Source organism: Pan paniscus, chromosome 9 (genome assembly GCF_029289425.2).
Source record: "Pan paniscus chromosome 9, NHGRI_mPanPan1-v2.0_pri, whole genome shotgun sequence".
In the NCBI taxonomy this organism is placed as follows: Eukaryota; Metazoa; Chordata; class Mammalia; order Primates; family Hominidae; genus Pan; species Pan paniscus.
The window spans coordinates 57,438,686-57,456,727 of record NC_073258.2 but is presented as its reverse complement, the minus strand read 5'-3'; the positions used below and the strand labels follow the sequence as shown (position 1 = coordinate 57,456,727).

Below are 18,042 nucleotides of genomic sequence, written 5' to 3'. Positions count from 1 at the left end.
CCTTATTAAAGGGAAAATATATAAGTACACATATAATAGTATCATATTGTTCAGATCCTGTTTTCTAAATGCCGTAGTCTCATAAAAGCAAGACTCCTTGGAGCAGTGGTTAATTTTAGAGCTGAGTCCAGGAAAATACAAGATGACCTGGAGCACTTTGTGCTGCTAGAGTGTAAGTAAAAATAAAACAACAGTGACAAAAAGAATTTTGAAAGACAGGGACATGTTCAAAGAGCAAAGAGCCCAGGAGCCAATTTGGTGGTGATTCTATTAGCAAAGCTAGAACGATTTGAACAACAGAATAAATGATGTCAGTATAAGATAATAACATAAAGAGTAAAATAATTATGAGTGCATATTGATTTAAATAGAAGGCTGAATAAATAAACATATAGGGGAGAAATAACAACTCTTCCTTACAGAATAATTCCAATATATAGAAAGAGTAAGGAAAATAGTAAATTTTACCAAAATTATACAGTAATAATTGTTACAAGCAACAAACATTGATGAATAGTAAAAAGTAGTCATGAAATATTTACATAGTCTAAATTAGCTTTCCCCCAATAAATATTTAATAAATACAAAGATAGAATTATACTTCTACAGTAAAAAAAAGTCCAGCACACACTACTTTAAATGATCAAGTTTAATATCACTAATAATATCACCTATCAACACATATACCCTGTGATAAAATGGAAAATGGTATACAGATTGCCTCTCTGGAACTATTCCCAATTATGAAAAACCTCAATTTAATCAGTAGAAAACATCAGGCAAGTTTTAATTGAAGGATAGCCTATAAAATGCTTGACAGGTACTAAAAAAGTATCACAGTCATGAAAGAAAAGAAAAGAATATTGAACAGGAACAGACTCCGATAGACTAAGGAGACATGACACTAACCACAACCTGGCATCCTGGATTGGATCCTGGAAGAGAAAATAGGACTTCAGTGGAAAACTTGGTGAAATTTAGTAAGTCTGTAGTTTAGCTAATACTATTTTATCACCATACATTTCTTAAGTATTAATATTCACCCTATGATTAAGTTAACATTAGTAAAGCCAAAATAGTTAATGAAAAGTTAAAAAGATTCGATTGACAGAAATCAAAATAGATGTGCAAGAAGATGTAAATTCAGTTAATCAAGTAGTTATTAAATGTCTATTTGTCCTGTAACATGGTCAACAATAGCCCCTACAGCAATTGTGTATTTGTGAACACTATACATATTAGTTCACCAAATATCAGAATATTAAATAGCTGAGACAAAATTTGAATCTTGAAAGAGACAATTAACTCTAGGTAGTGTGAAAGGAGAAATGATATCATTTTCATAGTTGTAGTCCCACAAAAAGCATAGTGCCTGCCGTCTAATAGCTGTTTAATCAATTTGTGTTGAACAAATAAGTAAGAGTAGATGAAAAGTTAATATTGAAGGGGTACAGCCCAATTCTTTCAAAGTATTATTTTATCAAATTGCACACTTAGTGGGGGAAAAATTACTGTAGTCTCTCCTTATCCTCAAAGAATCTACAACCCCAGTGGATACCTGAAATTTCAGATACTACCAAACTTGATATATACTTTTTTCTATACATACATACTTGTGATAAAGATTAATTTGTAAATTAGACACAGTGAAAGATTAACAATAACCACTAATAAAATGGAACCATTATAACAATACTCAGAAATGCACAATTTAAAAACCTCTAATTTGTCTATTCCTGGAATTTTCCATTTAACATTTTTAGACTCATTGACCAAGGGTAACTGAAACAACAGAAAGTAAAACCACAAAAAATGGGGGACTACTGTATACCATTTATTTTGTCCTAATATCTGATAATATTATCAGTGAGTGATAAGGCACATCTATAATAGATTTTATTACTTTTTTAAAACCTCTAATGTGACAGGTAATATTAGAGATGGTTTCTGTTGCTAGGAAAAATGTATTTTCTTTTCCCCATGAAAATATCTGTCTTGTTTCATTATGTAACAGTAAGAAGAGATTTGTTAAAGGATGCAAAATTACAGCTTGAAAAGAGGAATGTGTTCTATTGTTCTGTACTACCGTACAATGACTACGGTTAACAATATCATATTATGTAGGTTCAAACAGCTAGATGGAGGATATTGAATATTCCCAACACAAAGAAATGATGAATGTTTGAGATGATAGATATGTATAACCTGGTCACTACACATTATGTTTTGGAACACCACTATGTACTCCATAAATATAAACAGTTATTACTTGTCAATTAAAAGTAAGCCCCCCTTTAAAAACAAGAAATAAGGAGAATGTAACAATCACAGCAGAAAATAATTTAATTAGACAAGTCTGAGAGATCCTTCCAAGCTAGTGGTTGCCCAAGTATAATCCATGTAACGTGGGGCATTTTTAAAAATTTAATTTTATGGGTCAATACCAAACCTAATAAACCAGAATCTGTATAGTAGTGTAGGCTAGGAAGCTGCTCTGAAACAAACAAACAAAAATAAATGATAATAATATGAATACAATTGTGAGAAATATTGTATTTACTCATAAATTGATCATTAAATGGAAAGCATGAGTTTGATTTGTACCGTAGGTTTCTTGTTCATTTTCTTAGATGGCATACTTATTATCAGCCAACGATATTATGTATATACCATTAAGCACAATTAAAAATAACTGCCTGTGTTGAAAGTAAACACATCTATGATTGTTGACATGGATGGTAATGTAATTTCAACACATATTAACAGTATTAAGTCAATGAGTAGGAAAGCTTACTTCTGTTGCATAAGAGGGTTATCTGGGAAACAGTGGTTATCTGAGATACCCTAACATCATATGTCACCTTTATTTTCATAAAGATTTAACTTTTCATAAATGTTTCATGTATACATCTACCAATAACATGTAAATAACATGATTTTTAAAGCTACATCAATTGAATTTTTAAATAATATCTGCTGTTATTTAACTGAATACACAAAAATAAAGATTATACATTTCCAAAGACTTCTATTGGAGACATACCCCAGACAAATTAAGAAGAGATCCTCGAGTACAATTAAGATACGAATCTCAAGAGATTAAAGATGATAATTGTCTAACCTCTTTATTAGGTGAGTTTAAGTGTTTGAGGAAGAGTTGCAGGTATAAGAATACTGCTTAACGTATGAGATTTCAGAAGAAAATATTTTGTCATGGGATTGCTTTAGAAATATGCTAAGATCAAAACTAATTCTAAATAAGAATCTAGACTTGAACAAAAAATATAAACTTTCAATTCTCAAGAATGCACACAAAAACAAGTTAACAAGTTAATTTGGCTCTTATTTCTATCCTATCAATGGAAGATAATATATATAATACCCAGCATTATCATCAAAACCACCAATATTTTTCATCAACATCATAATATCTAGGGTCCATTATATAGGAAATAGAGCTCTGTGCTAAATAACTACAGTAACAACAACAACAGATCCAAGTCATTATGTTGACAATTCATGGGATTCAGAATTATAGATGAGGCAAATATAACAAACCTGAAAATAAATGGAAGATAACTGAAAAAAAGGATGTTTCGTTTGGATTATTGAATCCCAGGCATATCTAATTTTATTACCTTTTTTCCCCTAAAATTTGCATGTCTGCCAGCCTGTGATTATTATTTGCATGTTTCTCACATTGAGAAACTTTTTATTTTTTAATGTCTGCGTCTTCCATCAGGCTTTAAGAAAAATGCCCTTCATGACGAGCAAGACATTTGGTCTCACCTCACCCAAAGACAGAAAGAATACATGATAGGAGAAAAAAGTATAAGAAGTTTTAGCATTAACATGTCAAGTGAGCGGGATGCGTCTAGTTTTGTCTTTTCTATTTTTTTCTTAACAAAATCTAAAAAGCTTTACAGAGTCCAAGGAAATATTAGCTATGTCCACCTAAGATTTTATTAAGCTCCTAAAATAATCCTGTGAAGTAGTTAGATGTTAAGAAAATAAGACTGCAACAAAAAGGAATTATTAAGTTCACAAATTGTAGAACTTCCTTTTCTAAATGGGTTTTTTATTTTTTCTAAGAGTATCATATAATTAATTTCATTAGATAAATTGCTGAGTATCATACAATTAATTTCATTAGATAAATCACCAATTAATTTCATTAAATTGCTATATTTGTTAGCTAAAATTAATTTCATTAGATAAATTACTGTATTCATTAGATAAAATTAATTTCATTAGATAAATTGGAATATTCATTAGATACAGTTATTTTCATTAAATTGCAAGACCCGATGTTGGACTGGGGCAGAGAACGGTACATCTCAGGAGGAATCTTTCATCCTAGACATCCTTCCAGACACATGTTTTTTAGTCCAAAAAATTGTGAACTTTGTTTTAATTAATGTCTGTCAGTTTGTAAAAAATAAAAAAATTATGCATAAATCCCTAACTTGAAATCACTAAATTTTCCTTTCCATTTGTAACTCTTTCATAGTTGGAGTCTGAGTCAAATTTGATTATAGGGCCTTTAGATTTGAATCCTTCTCTAACTTTCCTTATTGTTATTCAGCAGGTAAGTCAAAGGCCTGAGTTGATATAAACAGCTGGCAACAATTTCACTGAGGTGACTGTCTTCGTCCTCTCTGGATATGCAAATCACCCTGAATTACGAGTCAGTCTTTTCTTGATGTTTCTCATCATTTATCTATTCACTATTTTGGGAAACCTGGGACTGATCATGTTAATCAGAATGGATTCTCAGCTTCACACCCCTATGTACTTTTTCCTCAGCAATTTAGCATTCATTGACATATTTCACTCCTCTTCCATAACACCTAAGACATTGGCGAATTTCCAATCCAATCAGAGATCCATCTCCTTTGTTGGCTGCTTTGTTCAAATGTACTTTTTTGTTGGATTGGTGTGTACTGAGTGTTTCCTGCTGGGATCAATGGCCTATGATTGCTATGTAGCAATCTGGAATCCCTCATTCAGTAGTCATTTCTTAGAAAGTGTGCAACTGGCTGGGAGTAATGTCATACACAATAGGTTTCACAAATTCTCTGGTATCTGTCTGTGTGATAAGTGGTTTTGTTCTGTGATTCCAGCATCAATTTTTTTTTCTGTGACACCACAGCTCTTTTAGCACTGTCCTGTGTAGATGCATTCAGCACAGAAATGGTGAGCTTTGCCTTAGCTGGATTCACTCTTCTTAGCTCTCTCCTTATCATCACAGTCACTTATATCGCCATCATCTCAGCCATCCTGAAGAACCAGTCGGCAGCAGGATGGCAGAAGGCCTTCTCCACCTGCGCATTCCACCTTATGGGTTAACTATCTTCTATGGGTCCCTGATTTTCACCTATTTGCAACCGGTTAAAACATCATCCCTGATCCACGCACAGTTGGCATTTGTATTCTATATGACTGTCATTCCCATGTTGAATCCACTCATCTAGAGTCTGAGGAACAACGATGTAAAAAATGCTCTTTGAGAGTCATACATAGAAAACTTTTTCCATGACAAATTTATGTATGTTATAATTAAAACAAACGTGGATGGCTTCAGTAATTCAATTATGCCAACAACTAGGAAAATAGCAGAGTAACATCAAAAAGCATAACACAAACTAAATGAGAACTTAGAGACTTGCAGTTTGTAAGTTTAATTATTATTTCATTATATGGACCACTAACACCCTGTATTTGGAGGTCAATTCAGAATATAAATTATTCAGACATAGACATGTACAAGGAAATAAGAGGCATCTGAACATTCATATGTGAGTATGCCATCTCACTGAAACAGGTTCAAAATTATTACATTGAGAACATGCAATTTTTGTCATTCTGTGCCTGGCTTATATCACGTAACTGCATTGTTTGTATTAGACTGGTGCAAAAGTAATGGCAGTTTTTGTTATTAAAACAAAACAAGACAAACATAAAACAAACGGCAAAAACCGCCATTACTTTTGCACCAACATAATAACTCAATGGATAAAGGCTTAGAAGAAGGATAAACCATTTTCCAAGATGTGCTTATTTCACATTGCATGCCTGTTTCAGAACATCGCATGTACCCCATAAATATACACATTTACTATGGACCCATAAAAAACTAAAAAATGTTTTAAAAACTAAAAAAAAACAAATTAAATTGACAATATAATTTGACATTCTGTTTTCTCAGCTATTGGCAACTTGAGAGTAGAAAAATGGAAGATGGAGGAATAAGAACAGTTACATTTTACTAAAAATATTAAATGACAGCTGATCACCTGAAAGCAAAGAGTACAGAACTAAACAAACAAACAAAAAATAAAAATAACAAAGCAAATATTAGCCACAATGAAAAATGAAAGATTGAAATAATTTCAGTGCAATCACTAATGGAACAACAGATACCAGGCAGTATAGAGAAATCTCTTGATACTATGGAGTCATTTGCCCCTTACAGATGAGTTCTTCATCATATATGTATGAACACAATTTTAGATTACACAGAAAAGTGCTCTGTTTATGGCATATATTTTCTATTAAAAAAGGAGAGTTTAATTTATCATTAACTATAGATGTCTCATTAGTGGTAGCATAATTCCTAGAATATTTTGGATATATACAGTGACTCTTGCATCTCCAAATCAAACGGAAAAACTTTGTTAATTCTATAGCATTAAAGGAAGAAAATGTGTGTGTATTGTTCATGTGTGTGGGGTGGGAGAGGTGGTGCTTTCCTTGAAAAGAGACTTAAACCTGATTTAATGAACTCTCCCAGGTGTTGTCAGAAGATAACCATTGAAAAAGTTTTATCAGTACCGGCCTGGCCAACATTGTGAAAACCAGTCTCTACCAAAAATATATAAAAAGTAGCCAGATGTGGTGGCACACACCTGTAGTCCTAGCTATTAGGGAGGCTGAAGCAGAAGAATCGCTTGAACCCAGAGGCAGAGGCTGCAGTGAGCCAAGATCATACCACTGCACTTCAGTCTGGGCAATAGAGTGACACTCCATCTCTAAAAATAAATAAATAAAAATCAATCAATATTTGTAAGATAAAAATAATTTTAACTCAAAATTTTAAAAAATTAGAATTATAATTTTATTAAGATTTTAATAACTTAATGACTAAGCATAACTGAGGTTAATCTTAGTCAAATAAGAAATAAAAAAATTAACTTTACACTATTTTCATAATATGCTACAATAGGAATAATTCAGATCACTATATATAAGTGAAAAGTGACACCCAGATGAATAATGCAAATATTAAATGGTGGTATTATTAAACAGGTAACCATAAGAAAATACTTTTACTAGGTATTTTCAATACCTAGCCAAAGTATGCAACCTGATAAAGTAGGGGAAATAAAATAGTAAAACACAAATAACTAAAATAACTAATGAATAAGCAAGTTAGTAAGTTTTTGAACAAAATTTATCAAAAAAAGGTCAATTTTTTTTATTGAGTCAAAGATGAAAGACAAAGAAAACAATAGTAAACATAATCCAGAAGAGAGAGAGAGAGATTGAGAGAGAGAGAATAGAAGGGGCATAAGTAACATGGTGTAAAACATAATGACTTAAGGCCAGGCACAGTGGTTCACACCTGTAATCCCAGAACTTTGAGAGGCCAAGGCAGGAACAGCGCTTGAGCCCAGGAGTTCGGGACAAGCCTTTGCAACTTAGGGAGACCCTGTCTCTACAAAAATTAAGCCCAGCCTGGTAGCGAGCACCTGTAGTCCCAGATACTTGGGAGGCTGAGGCAGGAGCATCGCTTGAGCCCAGGAGGTGGACGTTGCAATGAGTCAAGATAGCACAACTGCACTCCAGCCTGGGCAACAAAGCGAGACTCTGTCTCTAAATAAATAAATAACAACAAAAATAAAATATAATTACCTAGAGCATTACACTATATATCATTTAAATTGAGAGATTTAAAATCTCTGATCAGAATTAGGCTTTTGCCATTACATAGTAAATGGTAAAATAATTTTCTTGCCATTATAAACAACTCTGAACCTGAACAAAATAGTTTTTAACGTTAGAAAAAAACATGAGCAAGAAAACCCCTTGTTCATGGCAACTTTGCAATCACCAAGTCTATTGAGGTGGCCTTGACGTAAAAAGTCACTTTTTGCCTCTTATTTGGCTTAAACCCTAATGATACCTATTGTCAAAGGGTGTGATTCTGGCTTTTTAATCTCCACATTAGCCTATCTCAGGATCACTAAATTTCTGATGAACAGAATTGCTCTTCCAAAAACTCATCAAATGTACAATAAATACATACAAAAGTAGCTGCTTTATACATACCAACAAATTATCTCCTGAAATTCTAGATTACAGGCATGCTTCCTTCTAGACTCACTTTTAAATTTACATGAAAATTGATTTTATTATCATGACTTAACACAAAACCACATTAATATTTTACCCTGATTCACACTGTATTTTCTTCCAGGCTCTTCCTTTGCTTCCCCATCTTGGGCAAATAGTTCTCTGTACAATAGTTCAGCTCAATTTTTATATACTTTTAACCCATATTTAAGAAAAAATTTGACCTGATTATATATGGAGGAAGTAAGTTTTAAGCAACTAAATTCATTATAAAATGTTTATTGGTCTCAGGGCTGATTTTGTCTTTCTGCTCTCACTTTTATTTCATAAAAATTTAAAAAGTACATGAAAATAGCAAAACATATTGCACAAATATTTCATGTAGATGAATTAGGTGACACTGCCAAACCAGAATAAATCACCTGCATCACTTTTTTGGTAATGCTTCAAAATGTCTATTTATCAGCTGGTAAACAGTTAGTTAACTTAGTAAGTTTTCCCCGGGGCATTAGCCAAAACCTGAACCATAGAATTGTAGGGTTTATAAAAGGTTAATATAACATAGTTCATGGCATAGCAAAAAATTTTGGTTATCAAATGATGAAAATACATTGAATATATAGTATTATTATGCAACCTATACATACATGTACATATAGGAATTAAGTGCACAAAAGAAAATAATTAGTAAAATTTATACTGTTTACAAAATGTTAACAGTTTAGAATTATTTTCATTTTCTTTTTTGAATTTTGTTATATTCTGATTCTTTTCTTTTTCTTTTTTTTTTTTTTTTGAGACAGAGTATTGCTCTTTTGCCCAGGCCGGACTGCAGTGGCACTGTCTCGGCTCACTGCAAGCTCTGCCTCCTGGGTTCACGCCATTCTCCTGCCTCAGCCTCCCGAGTAGCTGGGAATACAGGCGCCCACCACCGTGCCCAACTAATTTTTTGTATTTTTAGTAGAGACGGGGTTTCACCGTATTAGCCAGGATGGTCTCGATCTCCTGAACTCGTGATCCGCCCGCCTTGGCCTCCCAAAGTGCTGGGATTACAGGCGTGAGCCTCCGCGCCCGGCCGATTCTTTTCTAATTAACATGTTTACTTCTATGATAGTATCATACATTTAAATATACAAAATTTTAATTGAAAAAAATGTGTTATTCCATCTTTGATGGTGTCAGTCAGAGAATAATTAAGTATTTTTCTGGAAATGGCTTCTCCACCATCCCAGTAAAATATTGAAAACATCACAAGAAAAGACCAATCCATAATTTCCTTCATTTGTGTGGCTTGTAAGGTAAAAAGGAAAACCTTTGCTCAAAATCTATCATGGCTGTTTTATTCCTTGCACCTTTATCCTTGGAAACATACCAAGCAATTCTTCATTGGTAATTGGTCCACAGCGACTACCAAAAGGTGCATTATCATCAGCCCCTCATATATGAGGTACTCTGGAATTATCAGAGCGAGAGGTAAAGAATAATCTACCTATAGTCACAGAGATTCCCAGTGTTCTTTTGACACACAACTTCCTGGTAATCTTTCCATTTGACCAGAACCTAAACGAAATTTCTAGGTTGGTTTTTTGACACAGAATAAAACAAAATGAATGCACAAAAATGTAAAAACAACTTATCTCAAGGAAAACAAATATTATATCAGAGAAAATTTTATCTCCTTAAATGCTTTTCATATTTTATTTATAAGAAAAATTGAGGTTGACAAATTTCTAGACAGATAATATGAGAAGAAAGCGTTTTCACCAACTTTGGCTCAGACACGGTAAGTATTATTCTCAAAATTGGAAGATTTTATTTCAGATGAAATTAATTCAGGACTTTATCATAAGAATATACATATACATGTCATCTAGTCCTTACCCTGAGTAATGTCCGGGTTTGTGAAAAGAGATATGTAGAGTTGATGGAATCAGAGTCTACAAGCAAAGTACATATTTTGATCGTATAATTTTTGGAAGAAATTTGATTTTGATTGGTTAAGTTACTAAAACATCATATTTGTATAAATTAATACTTATATATGGTCTATAATTTTAATGTATCCTGCTAAAATCCTTAAGGGTGAAATTTATTTAAAATTACCATTAAATAATATTAGAAACAAAGGGGCAGTAAATAATCTATTAAAAACTGTTTCCTCTCATTGTTTATTACATGTTTAGCTCTTTCTCAAGTTTTCTGAAATTATTTATAAACAGGAGTATAGTATTATAAGCCTTCTCTCTGAAGTCAACATATGTTGGCAGAATCAGTGTCAACATTTAATTGTTCTGACTTTGGATAAGTTACTCAAACCTTCCATACTCTTTTTTTCTCATCTAAAATATGTGGATAATAGTAGTATCTATGGCATAGTATTTTCTTGTGGATTAAATGTATTAATAAAGGAAGGCATTCAGAACAAGGTCAGGTTCATTCTAATTATGCAATATGTTACATTTTTTATATCACATCTAAATGTTAATTTACACTTTTATCTACATTGGCAATTTAATTCCGTTTTAAGGTCACATTCTATAAATGTATTAGCAATTTATAGAAACACTAAATGAATTAAATCTAGGTTATTGTATAATCAGAAACCTTTTGAAGTCATTCCTGTTAAGTATCAACTTTGATTTCTCAGCAGTTTAAAGCAATTGAACATCATGGGTAGAAGAAATAACACAAATGTGCCTGACTTCATCCTTATGGGACCGTCAGATTCTGAAGAGGTCCAGATGGCCCTCTTTATGCTATTTCTCCTGATATACCTAATTACTATGCTGGGGAATGTGGGGATGATATTGATAATCCGCCTGGACCTCCAGCTTCACACTCCCATGTATTTTTTCCTTACTCACTTGTCATTTATTGACCTCAGTTACTCAACTGTCATCACACCTAAAACCTTAGCGAACTTACTGACTTCCAACTATATTTCCTTCATGGGCTGCTTTGCCCAGATGTTCTTTTTTGTCTTCTTGGGAGCTGCTGAATGTTTTCTTCTCTCATCAATGGCCTATGATCGCTATGTAGCTATCTGCAGTCCTCTACGTTACCCAGTTATTATGTCCAAAAGGCTGTGTCGCGCTCTTGTCACTGGGCCCTATGTGATTAGCTTTATCAACTCCTTTGTCAATGTGGTTTGGATGAGCAGACTGCATTTCTGCGACTCAAATGTAGTCCGTCACTTTTTCTGCGACACGTCTCCAATTTTAGCTCTGTCCTGCACGGACACATAACGACATTGAAATCATGATATACATTTTAGCTGGTTCCACCCTGATGGTGTCCCTTATCACAATATCTGCATCCTATGTGTCCATTCTCTCTACCATCCTGAAAATTAATTCCACTTCAGGAAAGCAGAAAGCTTTGTCTACTTGTGCCTCTCATCTCTTGGGAGTCACCATCTTTTATGGAACTATGATTTTTACTTATTTAAAAGCAAGAAAGTCTTATTCTTTGGGAAGGGATCAAGTGGCTTCTGTTTTTTATACTATTGTGATTCCCATGCTGAATCCACTCATTTATAGTCTTAGAAACAAAGAAGTTAAAAATGCTCTCATTAGAGTCATGCAGAGAAGACAGGACTCCAGGTAATTAAAATAGCAGGAATGCTGAACATTTAAACTCATCTTTTCTTTCTTTTCTATTTGGTATTTCCTTGGTCTCCCTATAAAAACAATTGAATCCTTCATGTTTGCATTTTTGTTGTGCTAACCTTTGCTTGACTAAACATGATCTTGAACATTTCAAGGTGTATGTTTTCAGAAATCCAGATTGCAATTAGAAATCATAATATGTGTTGACCGGGCACGGTGGCTCATGCCTATAATCCCAGCACCCTGGGAGGCCGAGGTGGGTGGATCACATGAGGTCAGAAGTTCAAGACCAGCCTAGCCATGATGAAATGCCGTCTGTAGTAAAAATACAAAAAATTAGCTGGGTGTGGTGGTGCATGCCTGTAATCCCAGCTACTTGGGAGGCTGAGGTAGGAGAATCACTTCAATCTGGGAGGCAGAGGTTGCAGTGAGCCGAGATCGTGCCATTGGACTCCAGCCTGGGCAACAAGAGCGAAACTCCGTCTCAAAACAAAACAGAACAAAACAAAACAAAACAAAAAATAATAATATGTGTGTCATATTTACAGTCTAAATATATGTTTTTAGAAGCAACTGACGTGGAAAATAAGAAAATATTGTTATCCTTTAAAATTATATTACACAAATTCCTATGCATACTTCAGTTGTAGGTAAATTTATTATGGAAAACAACGATTTAGGGCACAATGATAACAGTCTCAGAAGCTATTTCATTTATTATATGGGGAAGAATTATAGCAGAGTCTTTATGAGTACTATTTTGAAATAAAGTTTTCCAAGAGTTAGATTCTAAATATGCTACATTTTCAGCTATACAACCCAGAATATGTTACCTAAAATTTAAAACTCTCTTTCCTTAAGGCACAAGATAAATAATAACTCCAAATTTGATCAGAGAGTAGTTGTAAAGTATTTAAGGTGACAATAATCAATGCTGCCTATTCTCATTAGAAGACTTGCATTCCAGCGCAATGCCTTTTGTGAAGGATATTCACTTGTGTTTTACAAATTACTTTTGGTTAATTTAATTTACAGACACACAAGCAACTAAAAAGGAAAAAAAAAGATAATATCAGTAGTTCACAATTTGGACTTTAGGAAATAAAATATTTTGATAAAATTAAGTTATAATAAAATAGCATATATTGTTAGAGAAAATTCGAAAAATATTATAAAATATTAAGGAAAATAGAAACCCTCAAAATATTGAGTTTTGGCTGTTTTGCTTATGGCATAGCCATTCTTTTCTTTCTTTATTTTTCTAATAAACTTGTTTTCAGTTTAAGAAAAACAAATATCGAGTTTTGTGCATGTTCTTCTAGATCAATAGTTTTGAATATGTGCATGTGTATAACATATATAAACTATCACTTTCTGTGTACTGATTTTCAGCTTTCTGTATCCATTTACAAGTTTAACATTGGATAATCTCTTTGTCATTGACAACTATAATATAAATTTTTTCTTGGTACATGGGCAAAATCAAGACTCATTTCACAATGTTTTGGACTTGAAATATTAACTCACCACATTAAAAATCTACATGTAGTGATATCTCTTTTGTGTGCTAAACATTTGAAAACTTGACTTCTGTAAAGTGTCAAACTGTTTCTTTGTTAAAATTCTGTGTTTTTAAAAATCATTGCCTTGCTCCTGATGTCTACAAATTTGTTTTAGTTTTAAAAATAAATCCTTGAATTAAATGCTTTATTCATTGATTTTTACATTTCTTAATAGAGAAAAGTTGTAAAGCAAAGAATTGACGATGAATTCAGATGTTGTGACATCTCATAAACTTTAGTCAGGTAGAGTGATAAAATGTCTTTTATTTTTAAATTTTTCTTTTACATGTTCTGGAATCACAGTATTGTTTTTCTGTGCTATTTAAAGGTTATTTTAGAAGCTATTTTCCATTTTCCAAGTATTTGATTTTTTATTTAAATTTTTGTAACAGTTACTAGATTGTTTTCATTCAAGCAATTGTTTTTTACCTTTTGAAATTTGTTTTCTTTGTAAAATTGTCCTCTGTTTTTTAAGTGCTTTATGAATGTTTAAAATAGAATGTAACCTCCATTTTGAGTTAATATTTTAATATTTTTTCAGTAATTCAAACTGTCAACTAATTTATTCAGATCTTTTAAATATATATTATTTCCTCTACTTTCTTAATTTATTTCAAAACTTTGCCTTATCAAATACTAATGCTATATAAAATTATTATGATCTAATTTTTGCTTTGATATCCATGTTGTCCAGAATATATATTTATAGTTTCCCCTATTTGTTTTCGTTTGCAATTAGAAACAAGTATGTAGTAGGGATTTATTGTTTAATAATATGTTTTTTGGCTCATTCTCATCTTATAAATGCATGATATAATTTCATGTATTTATAGGCTCTTTCCATTTTTCTAGTCATTTTTATAAGCTATGGTTTTATGTTGCTTTCATTTATGTCTACTTCTATGATTTAGAAAATGGATCCTGTCAATTTGAGTTACAAAGATGGCCAACAGAATCTATCACTTTGTAGACAACACTTATGCTGAGAAATTGCTTAAATTCTATTTTAATTAGGACTACCTTGTCCTCTTCATTGTATAAGCTAAAATGTATTCACATAATGTTGTAGAAAAGTATACAATAATCTATGTGCAATATGAAAGATTTAGACTGTTCACATTTGACCTATACTTTTGCTATTATAGTGATGTAAACTATATTTTATGTAAGATATTGTCTAATTTAAGGCATAGTCCTCTGATTCATAGTGTCATGCCAAAATGCCATATAACATAAATACAAAAAAACCCTGTAATTCAGCATAGCAAAATATGAACAGCTATTTTTTCTTTCAAATAATGATGGCTAGATGAAAATAGTAATAATATAGTTTTTTCTGAGCACTGTTCAGACAATATTCAATGGGCTTTACATATATAATTAACATACTTTATCATTATAATTTAACTGCCAGGTCAGTACTAACAATATCTAAATTTTAATCACACATTAATGGAAAACCACCCTTTACTTGTTCAAGCAAAGGTTTAAGAATTATATTGAAGTAATGTGATTATATGCATTGTCTTCCTGCATCAAATTACCTCATATACTCTATAAATATGTATCTATTATGTACTCACAAAAAAAGTCAAATTAAGAATTTTTAAAAAATAAATAAAACACAGAGGAGCTCCAGAACTGGGTAAATATAGGCTTTAGCTTAAGCTGAAACAGAGCATTCAAGCCAGCAATGGGTGGGTCTGGGGCCTTTACTTGGCTTGAAGTGAGGACAGTGCCCTCCTCTCCTGAGGACACATTTGGACACTCAGCTCATATTATTATGTAATTCTTGTCACCTTTCAATAACTTTTCTTACAAGCCTAACTATTTCTTTCAACTCTATGTGGCCAGGAGAGGCTTCCTGTAACTGTTTCAGATATAGACACACATCTTAGGGAGAACTGTCTGCGAGTGACGGCTTTCTCAGCCACAAGTAAGAGAGGTGGAGAAATCCTTTTAAATTCTGGGCATTCAATCAAATATTCAGAAAAGGACACTTTGCCCTTTGAAAGTTGCACAATAAGCAGAAGTGCAGCCTGGGAAGCAAATGGACTTCTGATTATTTAAACTGAAGTTCTAGAGAGGACGGGATAGTCAGTGGTTCCAGCAACTTCCATGGGGGAATTTCAGGTTAATGCAGAAAACAAATGCAAAGGAATATCAAAGTAGTCCTGGTAACATCAGAATCCTATTGATACACTCACATCTCGGAAAGTGTTTGTCTCAGACTTTTGCAATTATTATTTGCAAACTGTGTTTGCAGTTTGAATGGTTTTCATCAATTAGTAAGAATCTATACCCATGTCCTTGTAAGTGTTTGCTTTTCTTTTGTATCATCAGCTCATAGACATTTAATGCAATACCAAGAAAACATGCTCTCTCCCCCCCGAAAAAAAAAAGAATTATCTTGGAATTTTATTTTTATTAAATACACTTTACTTCCATTCCATTAGTATATTAAAGTTCTTCTAAATATGGAATACGTTTGGTGTCTGAACACATTTTTTGCTACCATCCTGGCCCGGATAACTGTCTTTTTAGTTTCAGAATTATTGCTGTAGTGTGGTAGCATGCATGTAATTTTATTCTTATTCCTCTTGAGTTGAATCTCTATGTAGGAGCCAGAGTTATACTGTTAAATAGTAGGTTGGATTATATCATTTCTCTTCACAAACCCTATACAGTATTTCCTCACACTAAAAATAAAAACCAAGAACTTTATAAGTGTTCATTGGTTGAAAATGATGTCCTCAATTCTTGAATCTATGAACTCATTTCTTATTATTCCACCTGTCACACTTACTTTGTCTCTATTCCATTATCTCCCAGCTCTTCTCTGTAAATAGTATTACTAACACTGCCTGAAGTTTTCTGTTTTCTCTTCTTCCTGAAACTTCCTTCCCAGTGATAACTGCATGATTTTTTAAAATTTTTTTATTTCCACACATTTTTTGGGGAACAGGTGGTATTTGGTTACATGAGCAAGCTTTTTAGTGGTGTTTTGTGAGATTTTGGTACACCCATCTCCAGAAGAGTATACACTGAACACAATTTGTAGTCTTTTATCCCTTACCCCCCTCTTACCCTCTCCCTCAAGTCCCCAAAGTCCATTGTGTCATTCTTATGCCTTTGCATCTGCATAGCTTAGCTCCCACTTATGAGTGAGAACATACAATGTTTGATTTTCCATTCCTGAGTTACTTCACTTAGAATAATAGTCTCCAGTTCCATCCAGATTGTTGTTAAAGCCATTAATTCATTCCTTTTTATGGCTGAGTAGTATTCCATCATATATCCATATATATGGAATATATATACATAGAGCAATATTTTATCCACTCATTGGTTGATGGGCATTTTGGATTCTTTTCTTAACAAAAAAAAATCCCTTACACCCTATTAAAGGCTGGTTATTTATATATAATAGAGGTTTTTATTTAATTTATATATTTTAATTATATAATAAATTTAATTAATAATTTATTATAAATAAATAGAGGTTATTAAAAGGGATATGCTGCTGATAAACATTCTCTAGGGCTGTTGGTAGAGGAGAGTGTGATTTTGGCAGTACTAGCTAAATCTCAGATGTATAGGTACAGTCCTATTTACAGAAAAAGCACTCAATAAAGGAAAGAACAGTTTATCAGATGACAGGATGATGCTGGGAAGAGAATTTGTATTTAATCAGGATACAGGCTTTTCTGATGTTTAAAAAAAAAAAAAGGATTCAGAAACAGAGAGACCCAACAACAACAAAGTATCCTTAAATATAACCTGCAGAGTGTTCTTTGTTTTATTCTTATTACTCTTGACCTGACTAGACTTTGTGGGGAGCTGTTTTTCACAAGACAATCTTAGGACACAGGTTCTTCTATGTTGTTGCTCTATTATCTCCCTGATGTCTTCTTCTATGTTGTTGAAGAGAGTTAATCTAGTACTTTGCCCACATTCTAGTCTGAGAGAAAGGTGAGATTTTTTGACACTAGGAAGGCAATTCCAAACGTTGTGTTCATATGGATGGTTTTTAGAACATATTCAATTTATTAAGTTGACATAGGACTACCCTGGTTACCCATTTATTCTGATGTAAGCTTCTTTACAGGATTGTATTTTTCATTTAATTGTCAATTTTATTAGCAAAATGTTGTTTATAATGTTCTTATTTTCCTTTTCGTATTTGTGGGGACCAGAGTAAAATACTTTATTTCATTCCTGATATTGGTTATATTTATCTTCTGTCTTCTTGGTGTTGACCCTGGATTATAAAAACATGTTTTATGTATTATAGTTTACCTAAAATAATCTATATCTCAGCTTTTCACATAAGACCTTTAGAGTAGTATAAAGTCAGATCTCTCCCATTCATTTTGCTATATTTGTCATAAATTTTACATTTACCAAAATGTTTAAAGAAGAACTAATACCAATCCTACTTAACTATTCCAAAAACTAGAGGATGGGTACTTCCAAACTCATTCTACAAGTCCAGTATACCAAAACCAGACAGACCC

General features: G+C 32.7%; 1 protein-coding gene and 1 pseudogene across 1 annotated transcript; both read left to right on the top strand.

Annotated features, from left to right (window-relative positions):
- Positions 1 to 898: 898 nt before the first annotated feature.
- Positions 899 to 5,539, top strand: LOC100974808 (olfactory receptor 8I2-like; annotated as a pseudogene).
- A 5,485-nt stretch (positions 5,540 to 11,024) lies between these two features.
- On the top strand, positions 11,025 to 11,961 carry LOC106634409 (olfactory receptor 8H1-like). The gene is given in 2 exon segments (XM_014343679.4): positions 11,025 to 11,597; positions 11,599 to 11,961. Coding segments are annotated over 2 exon segments (936 nt in total).
- Positions 11,962 to 18,042: the final 6,081 nt, after the last annotated feature.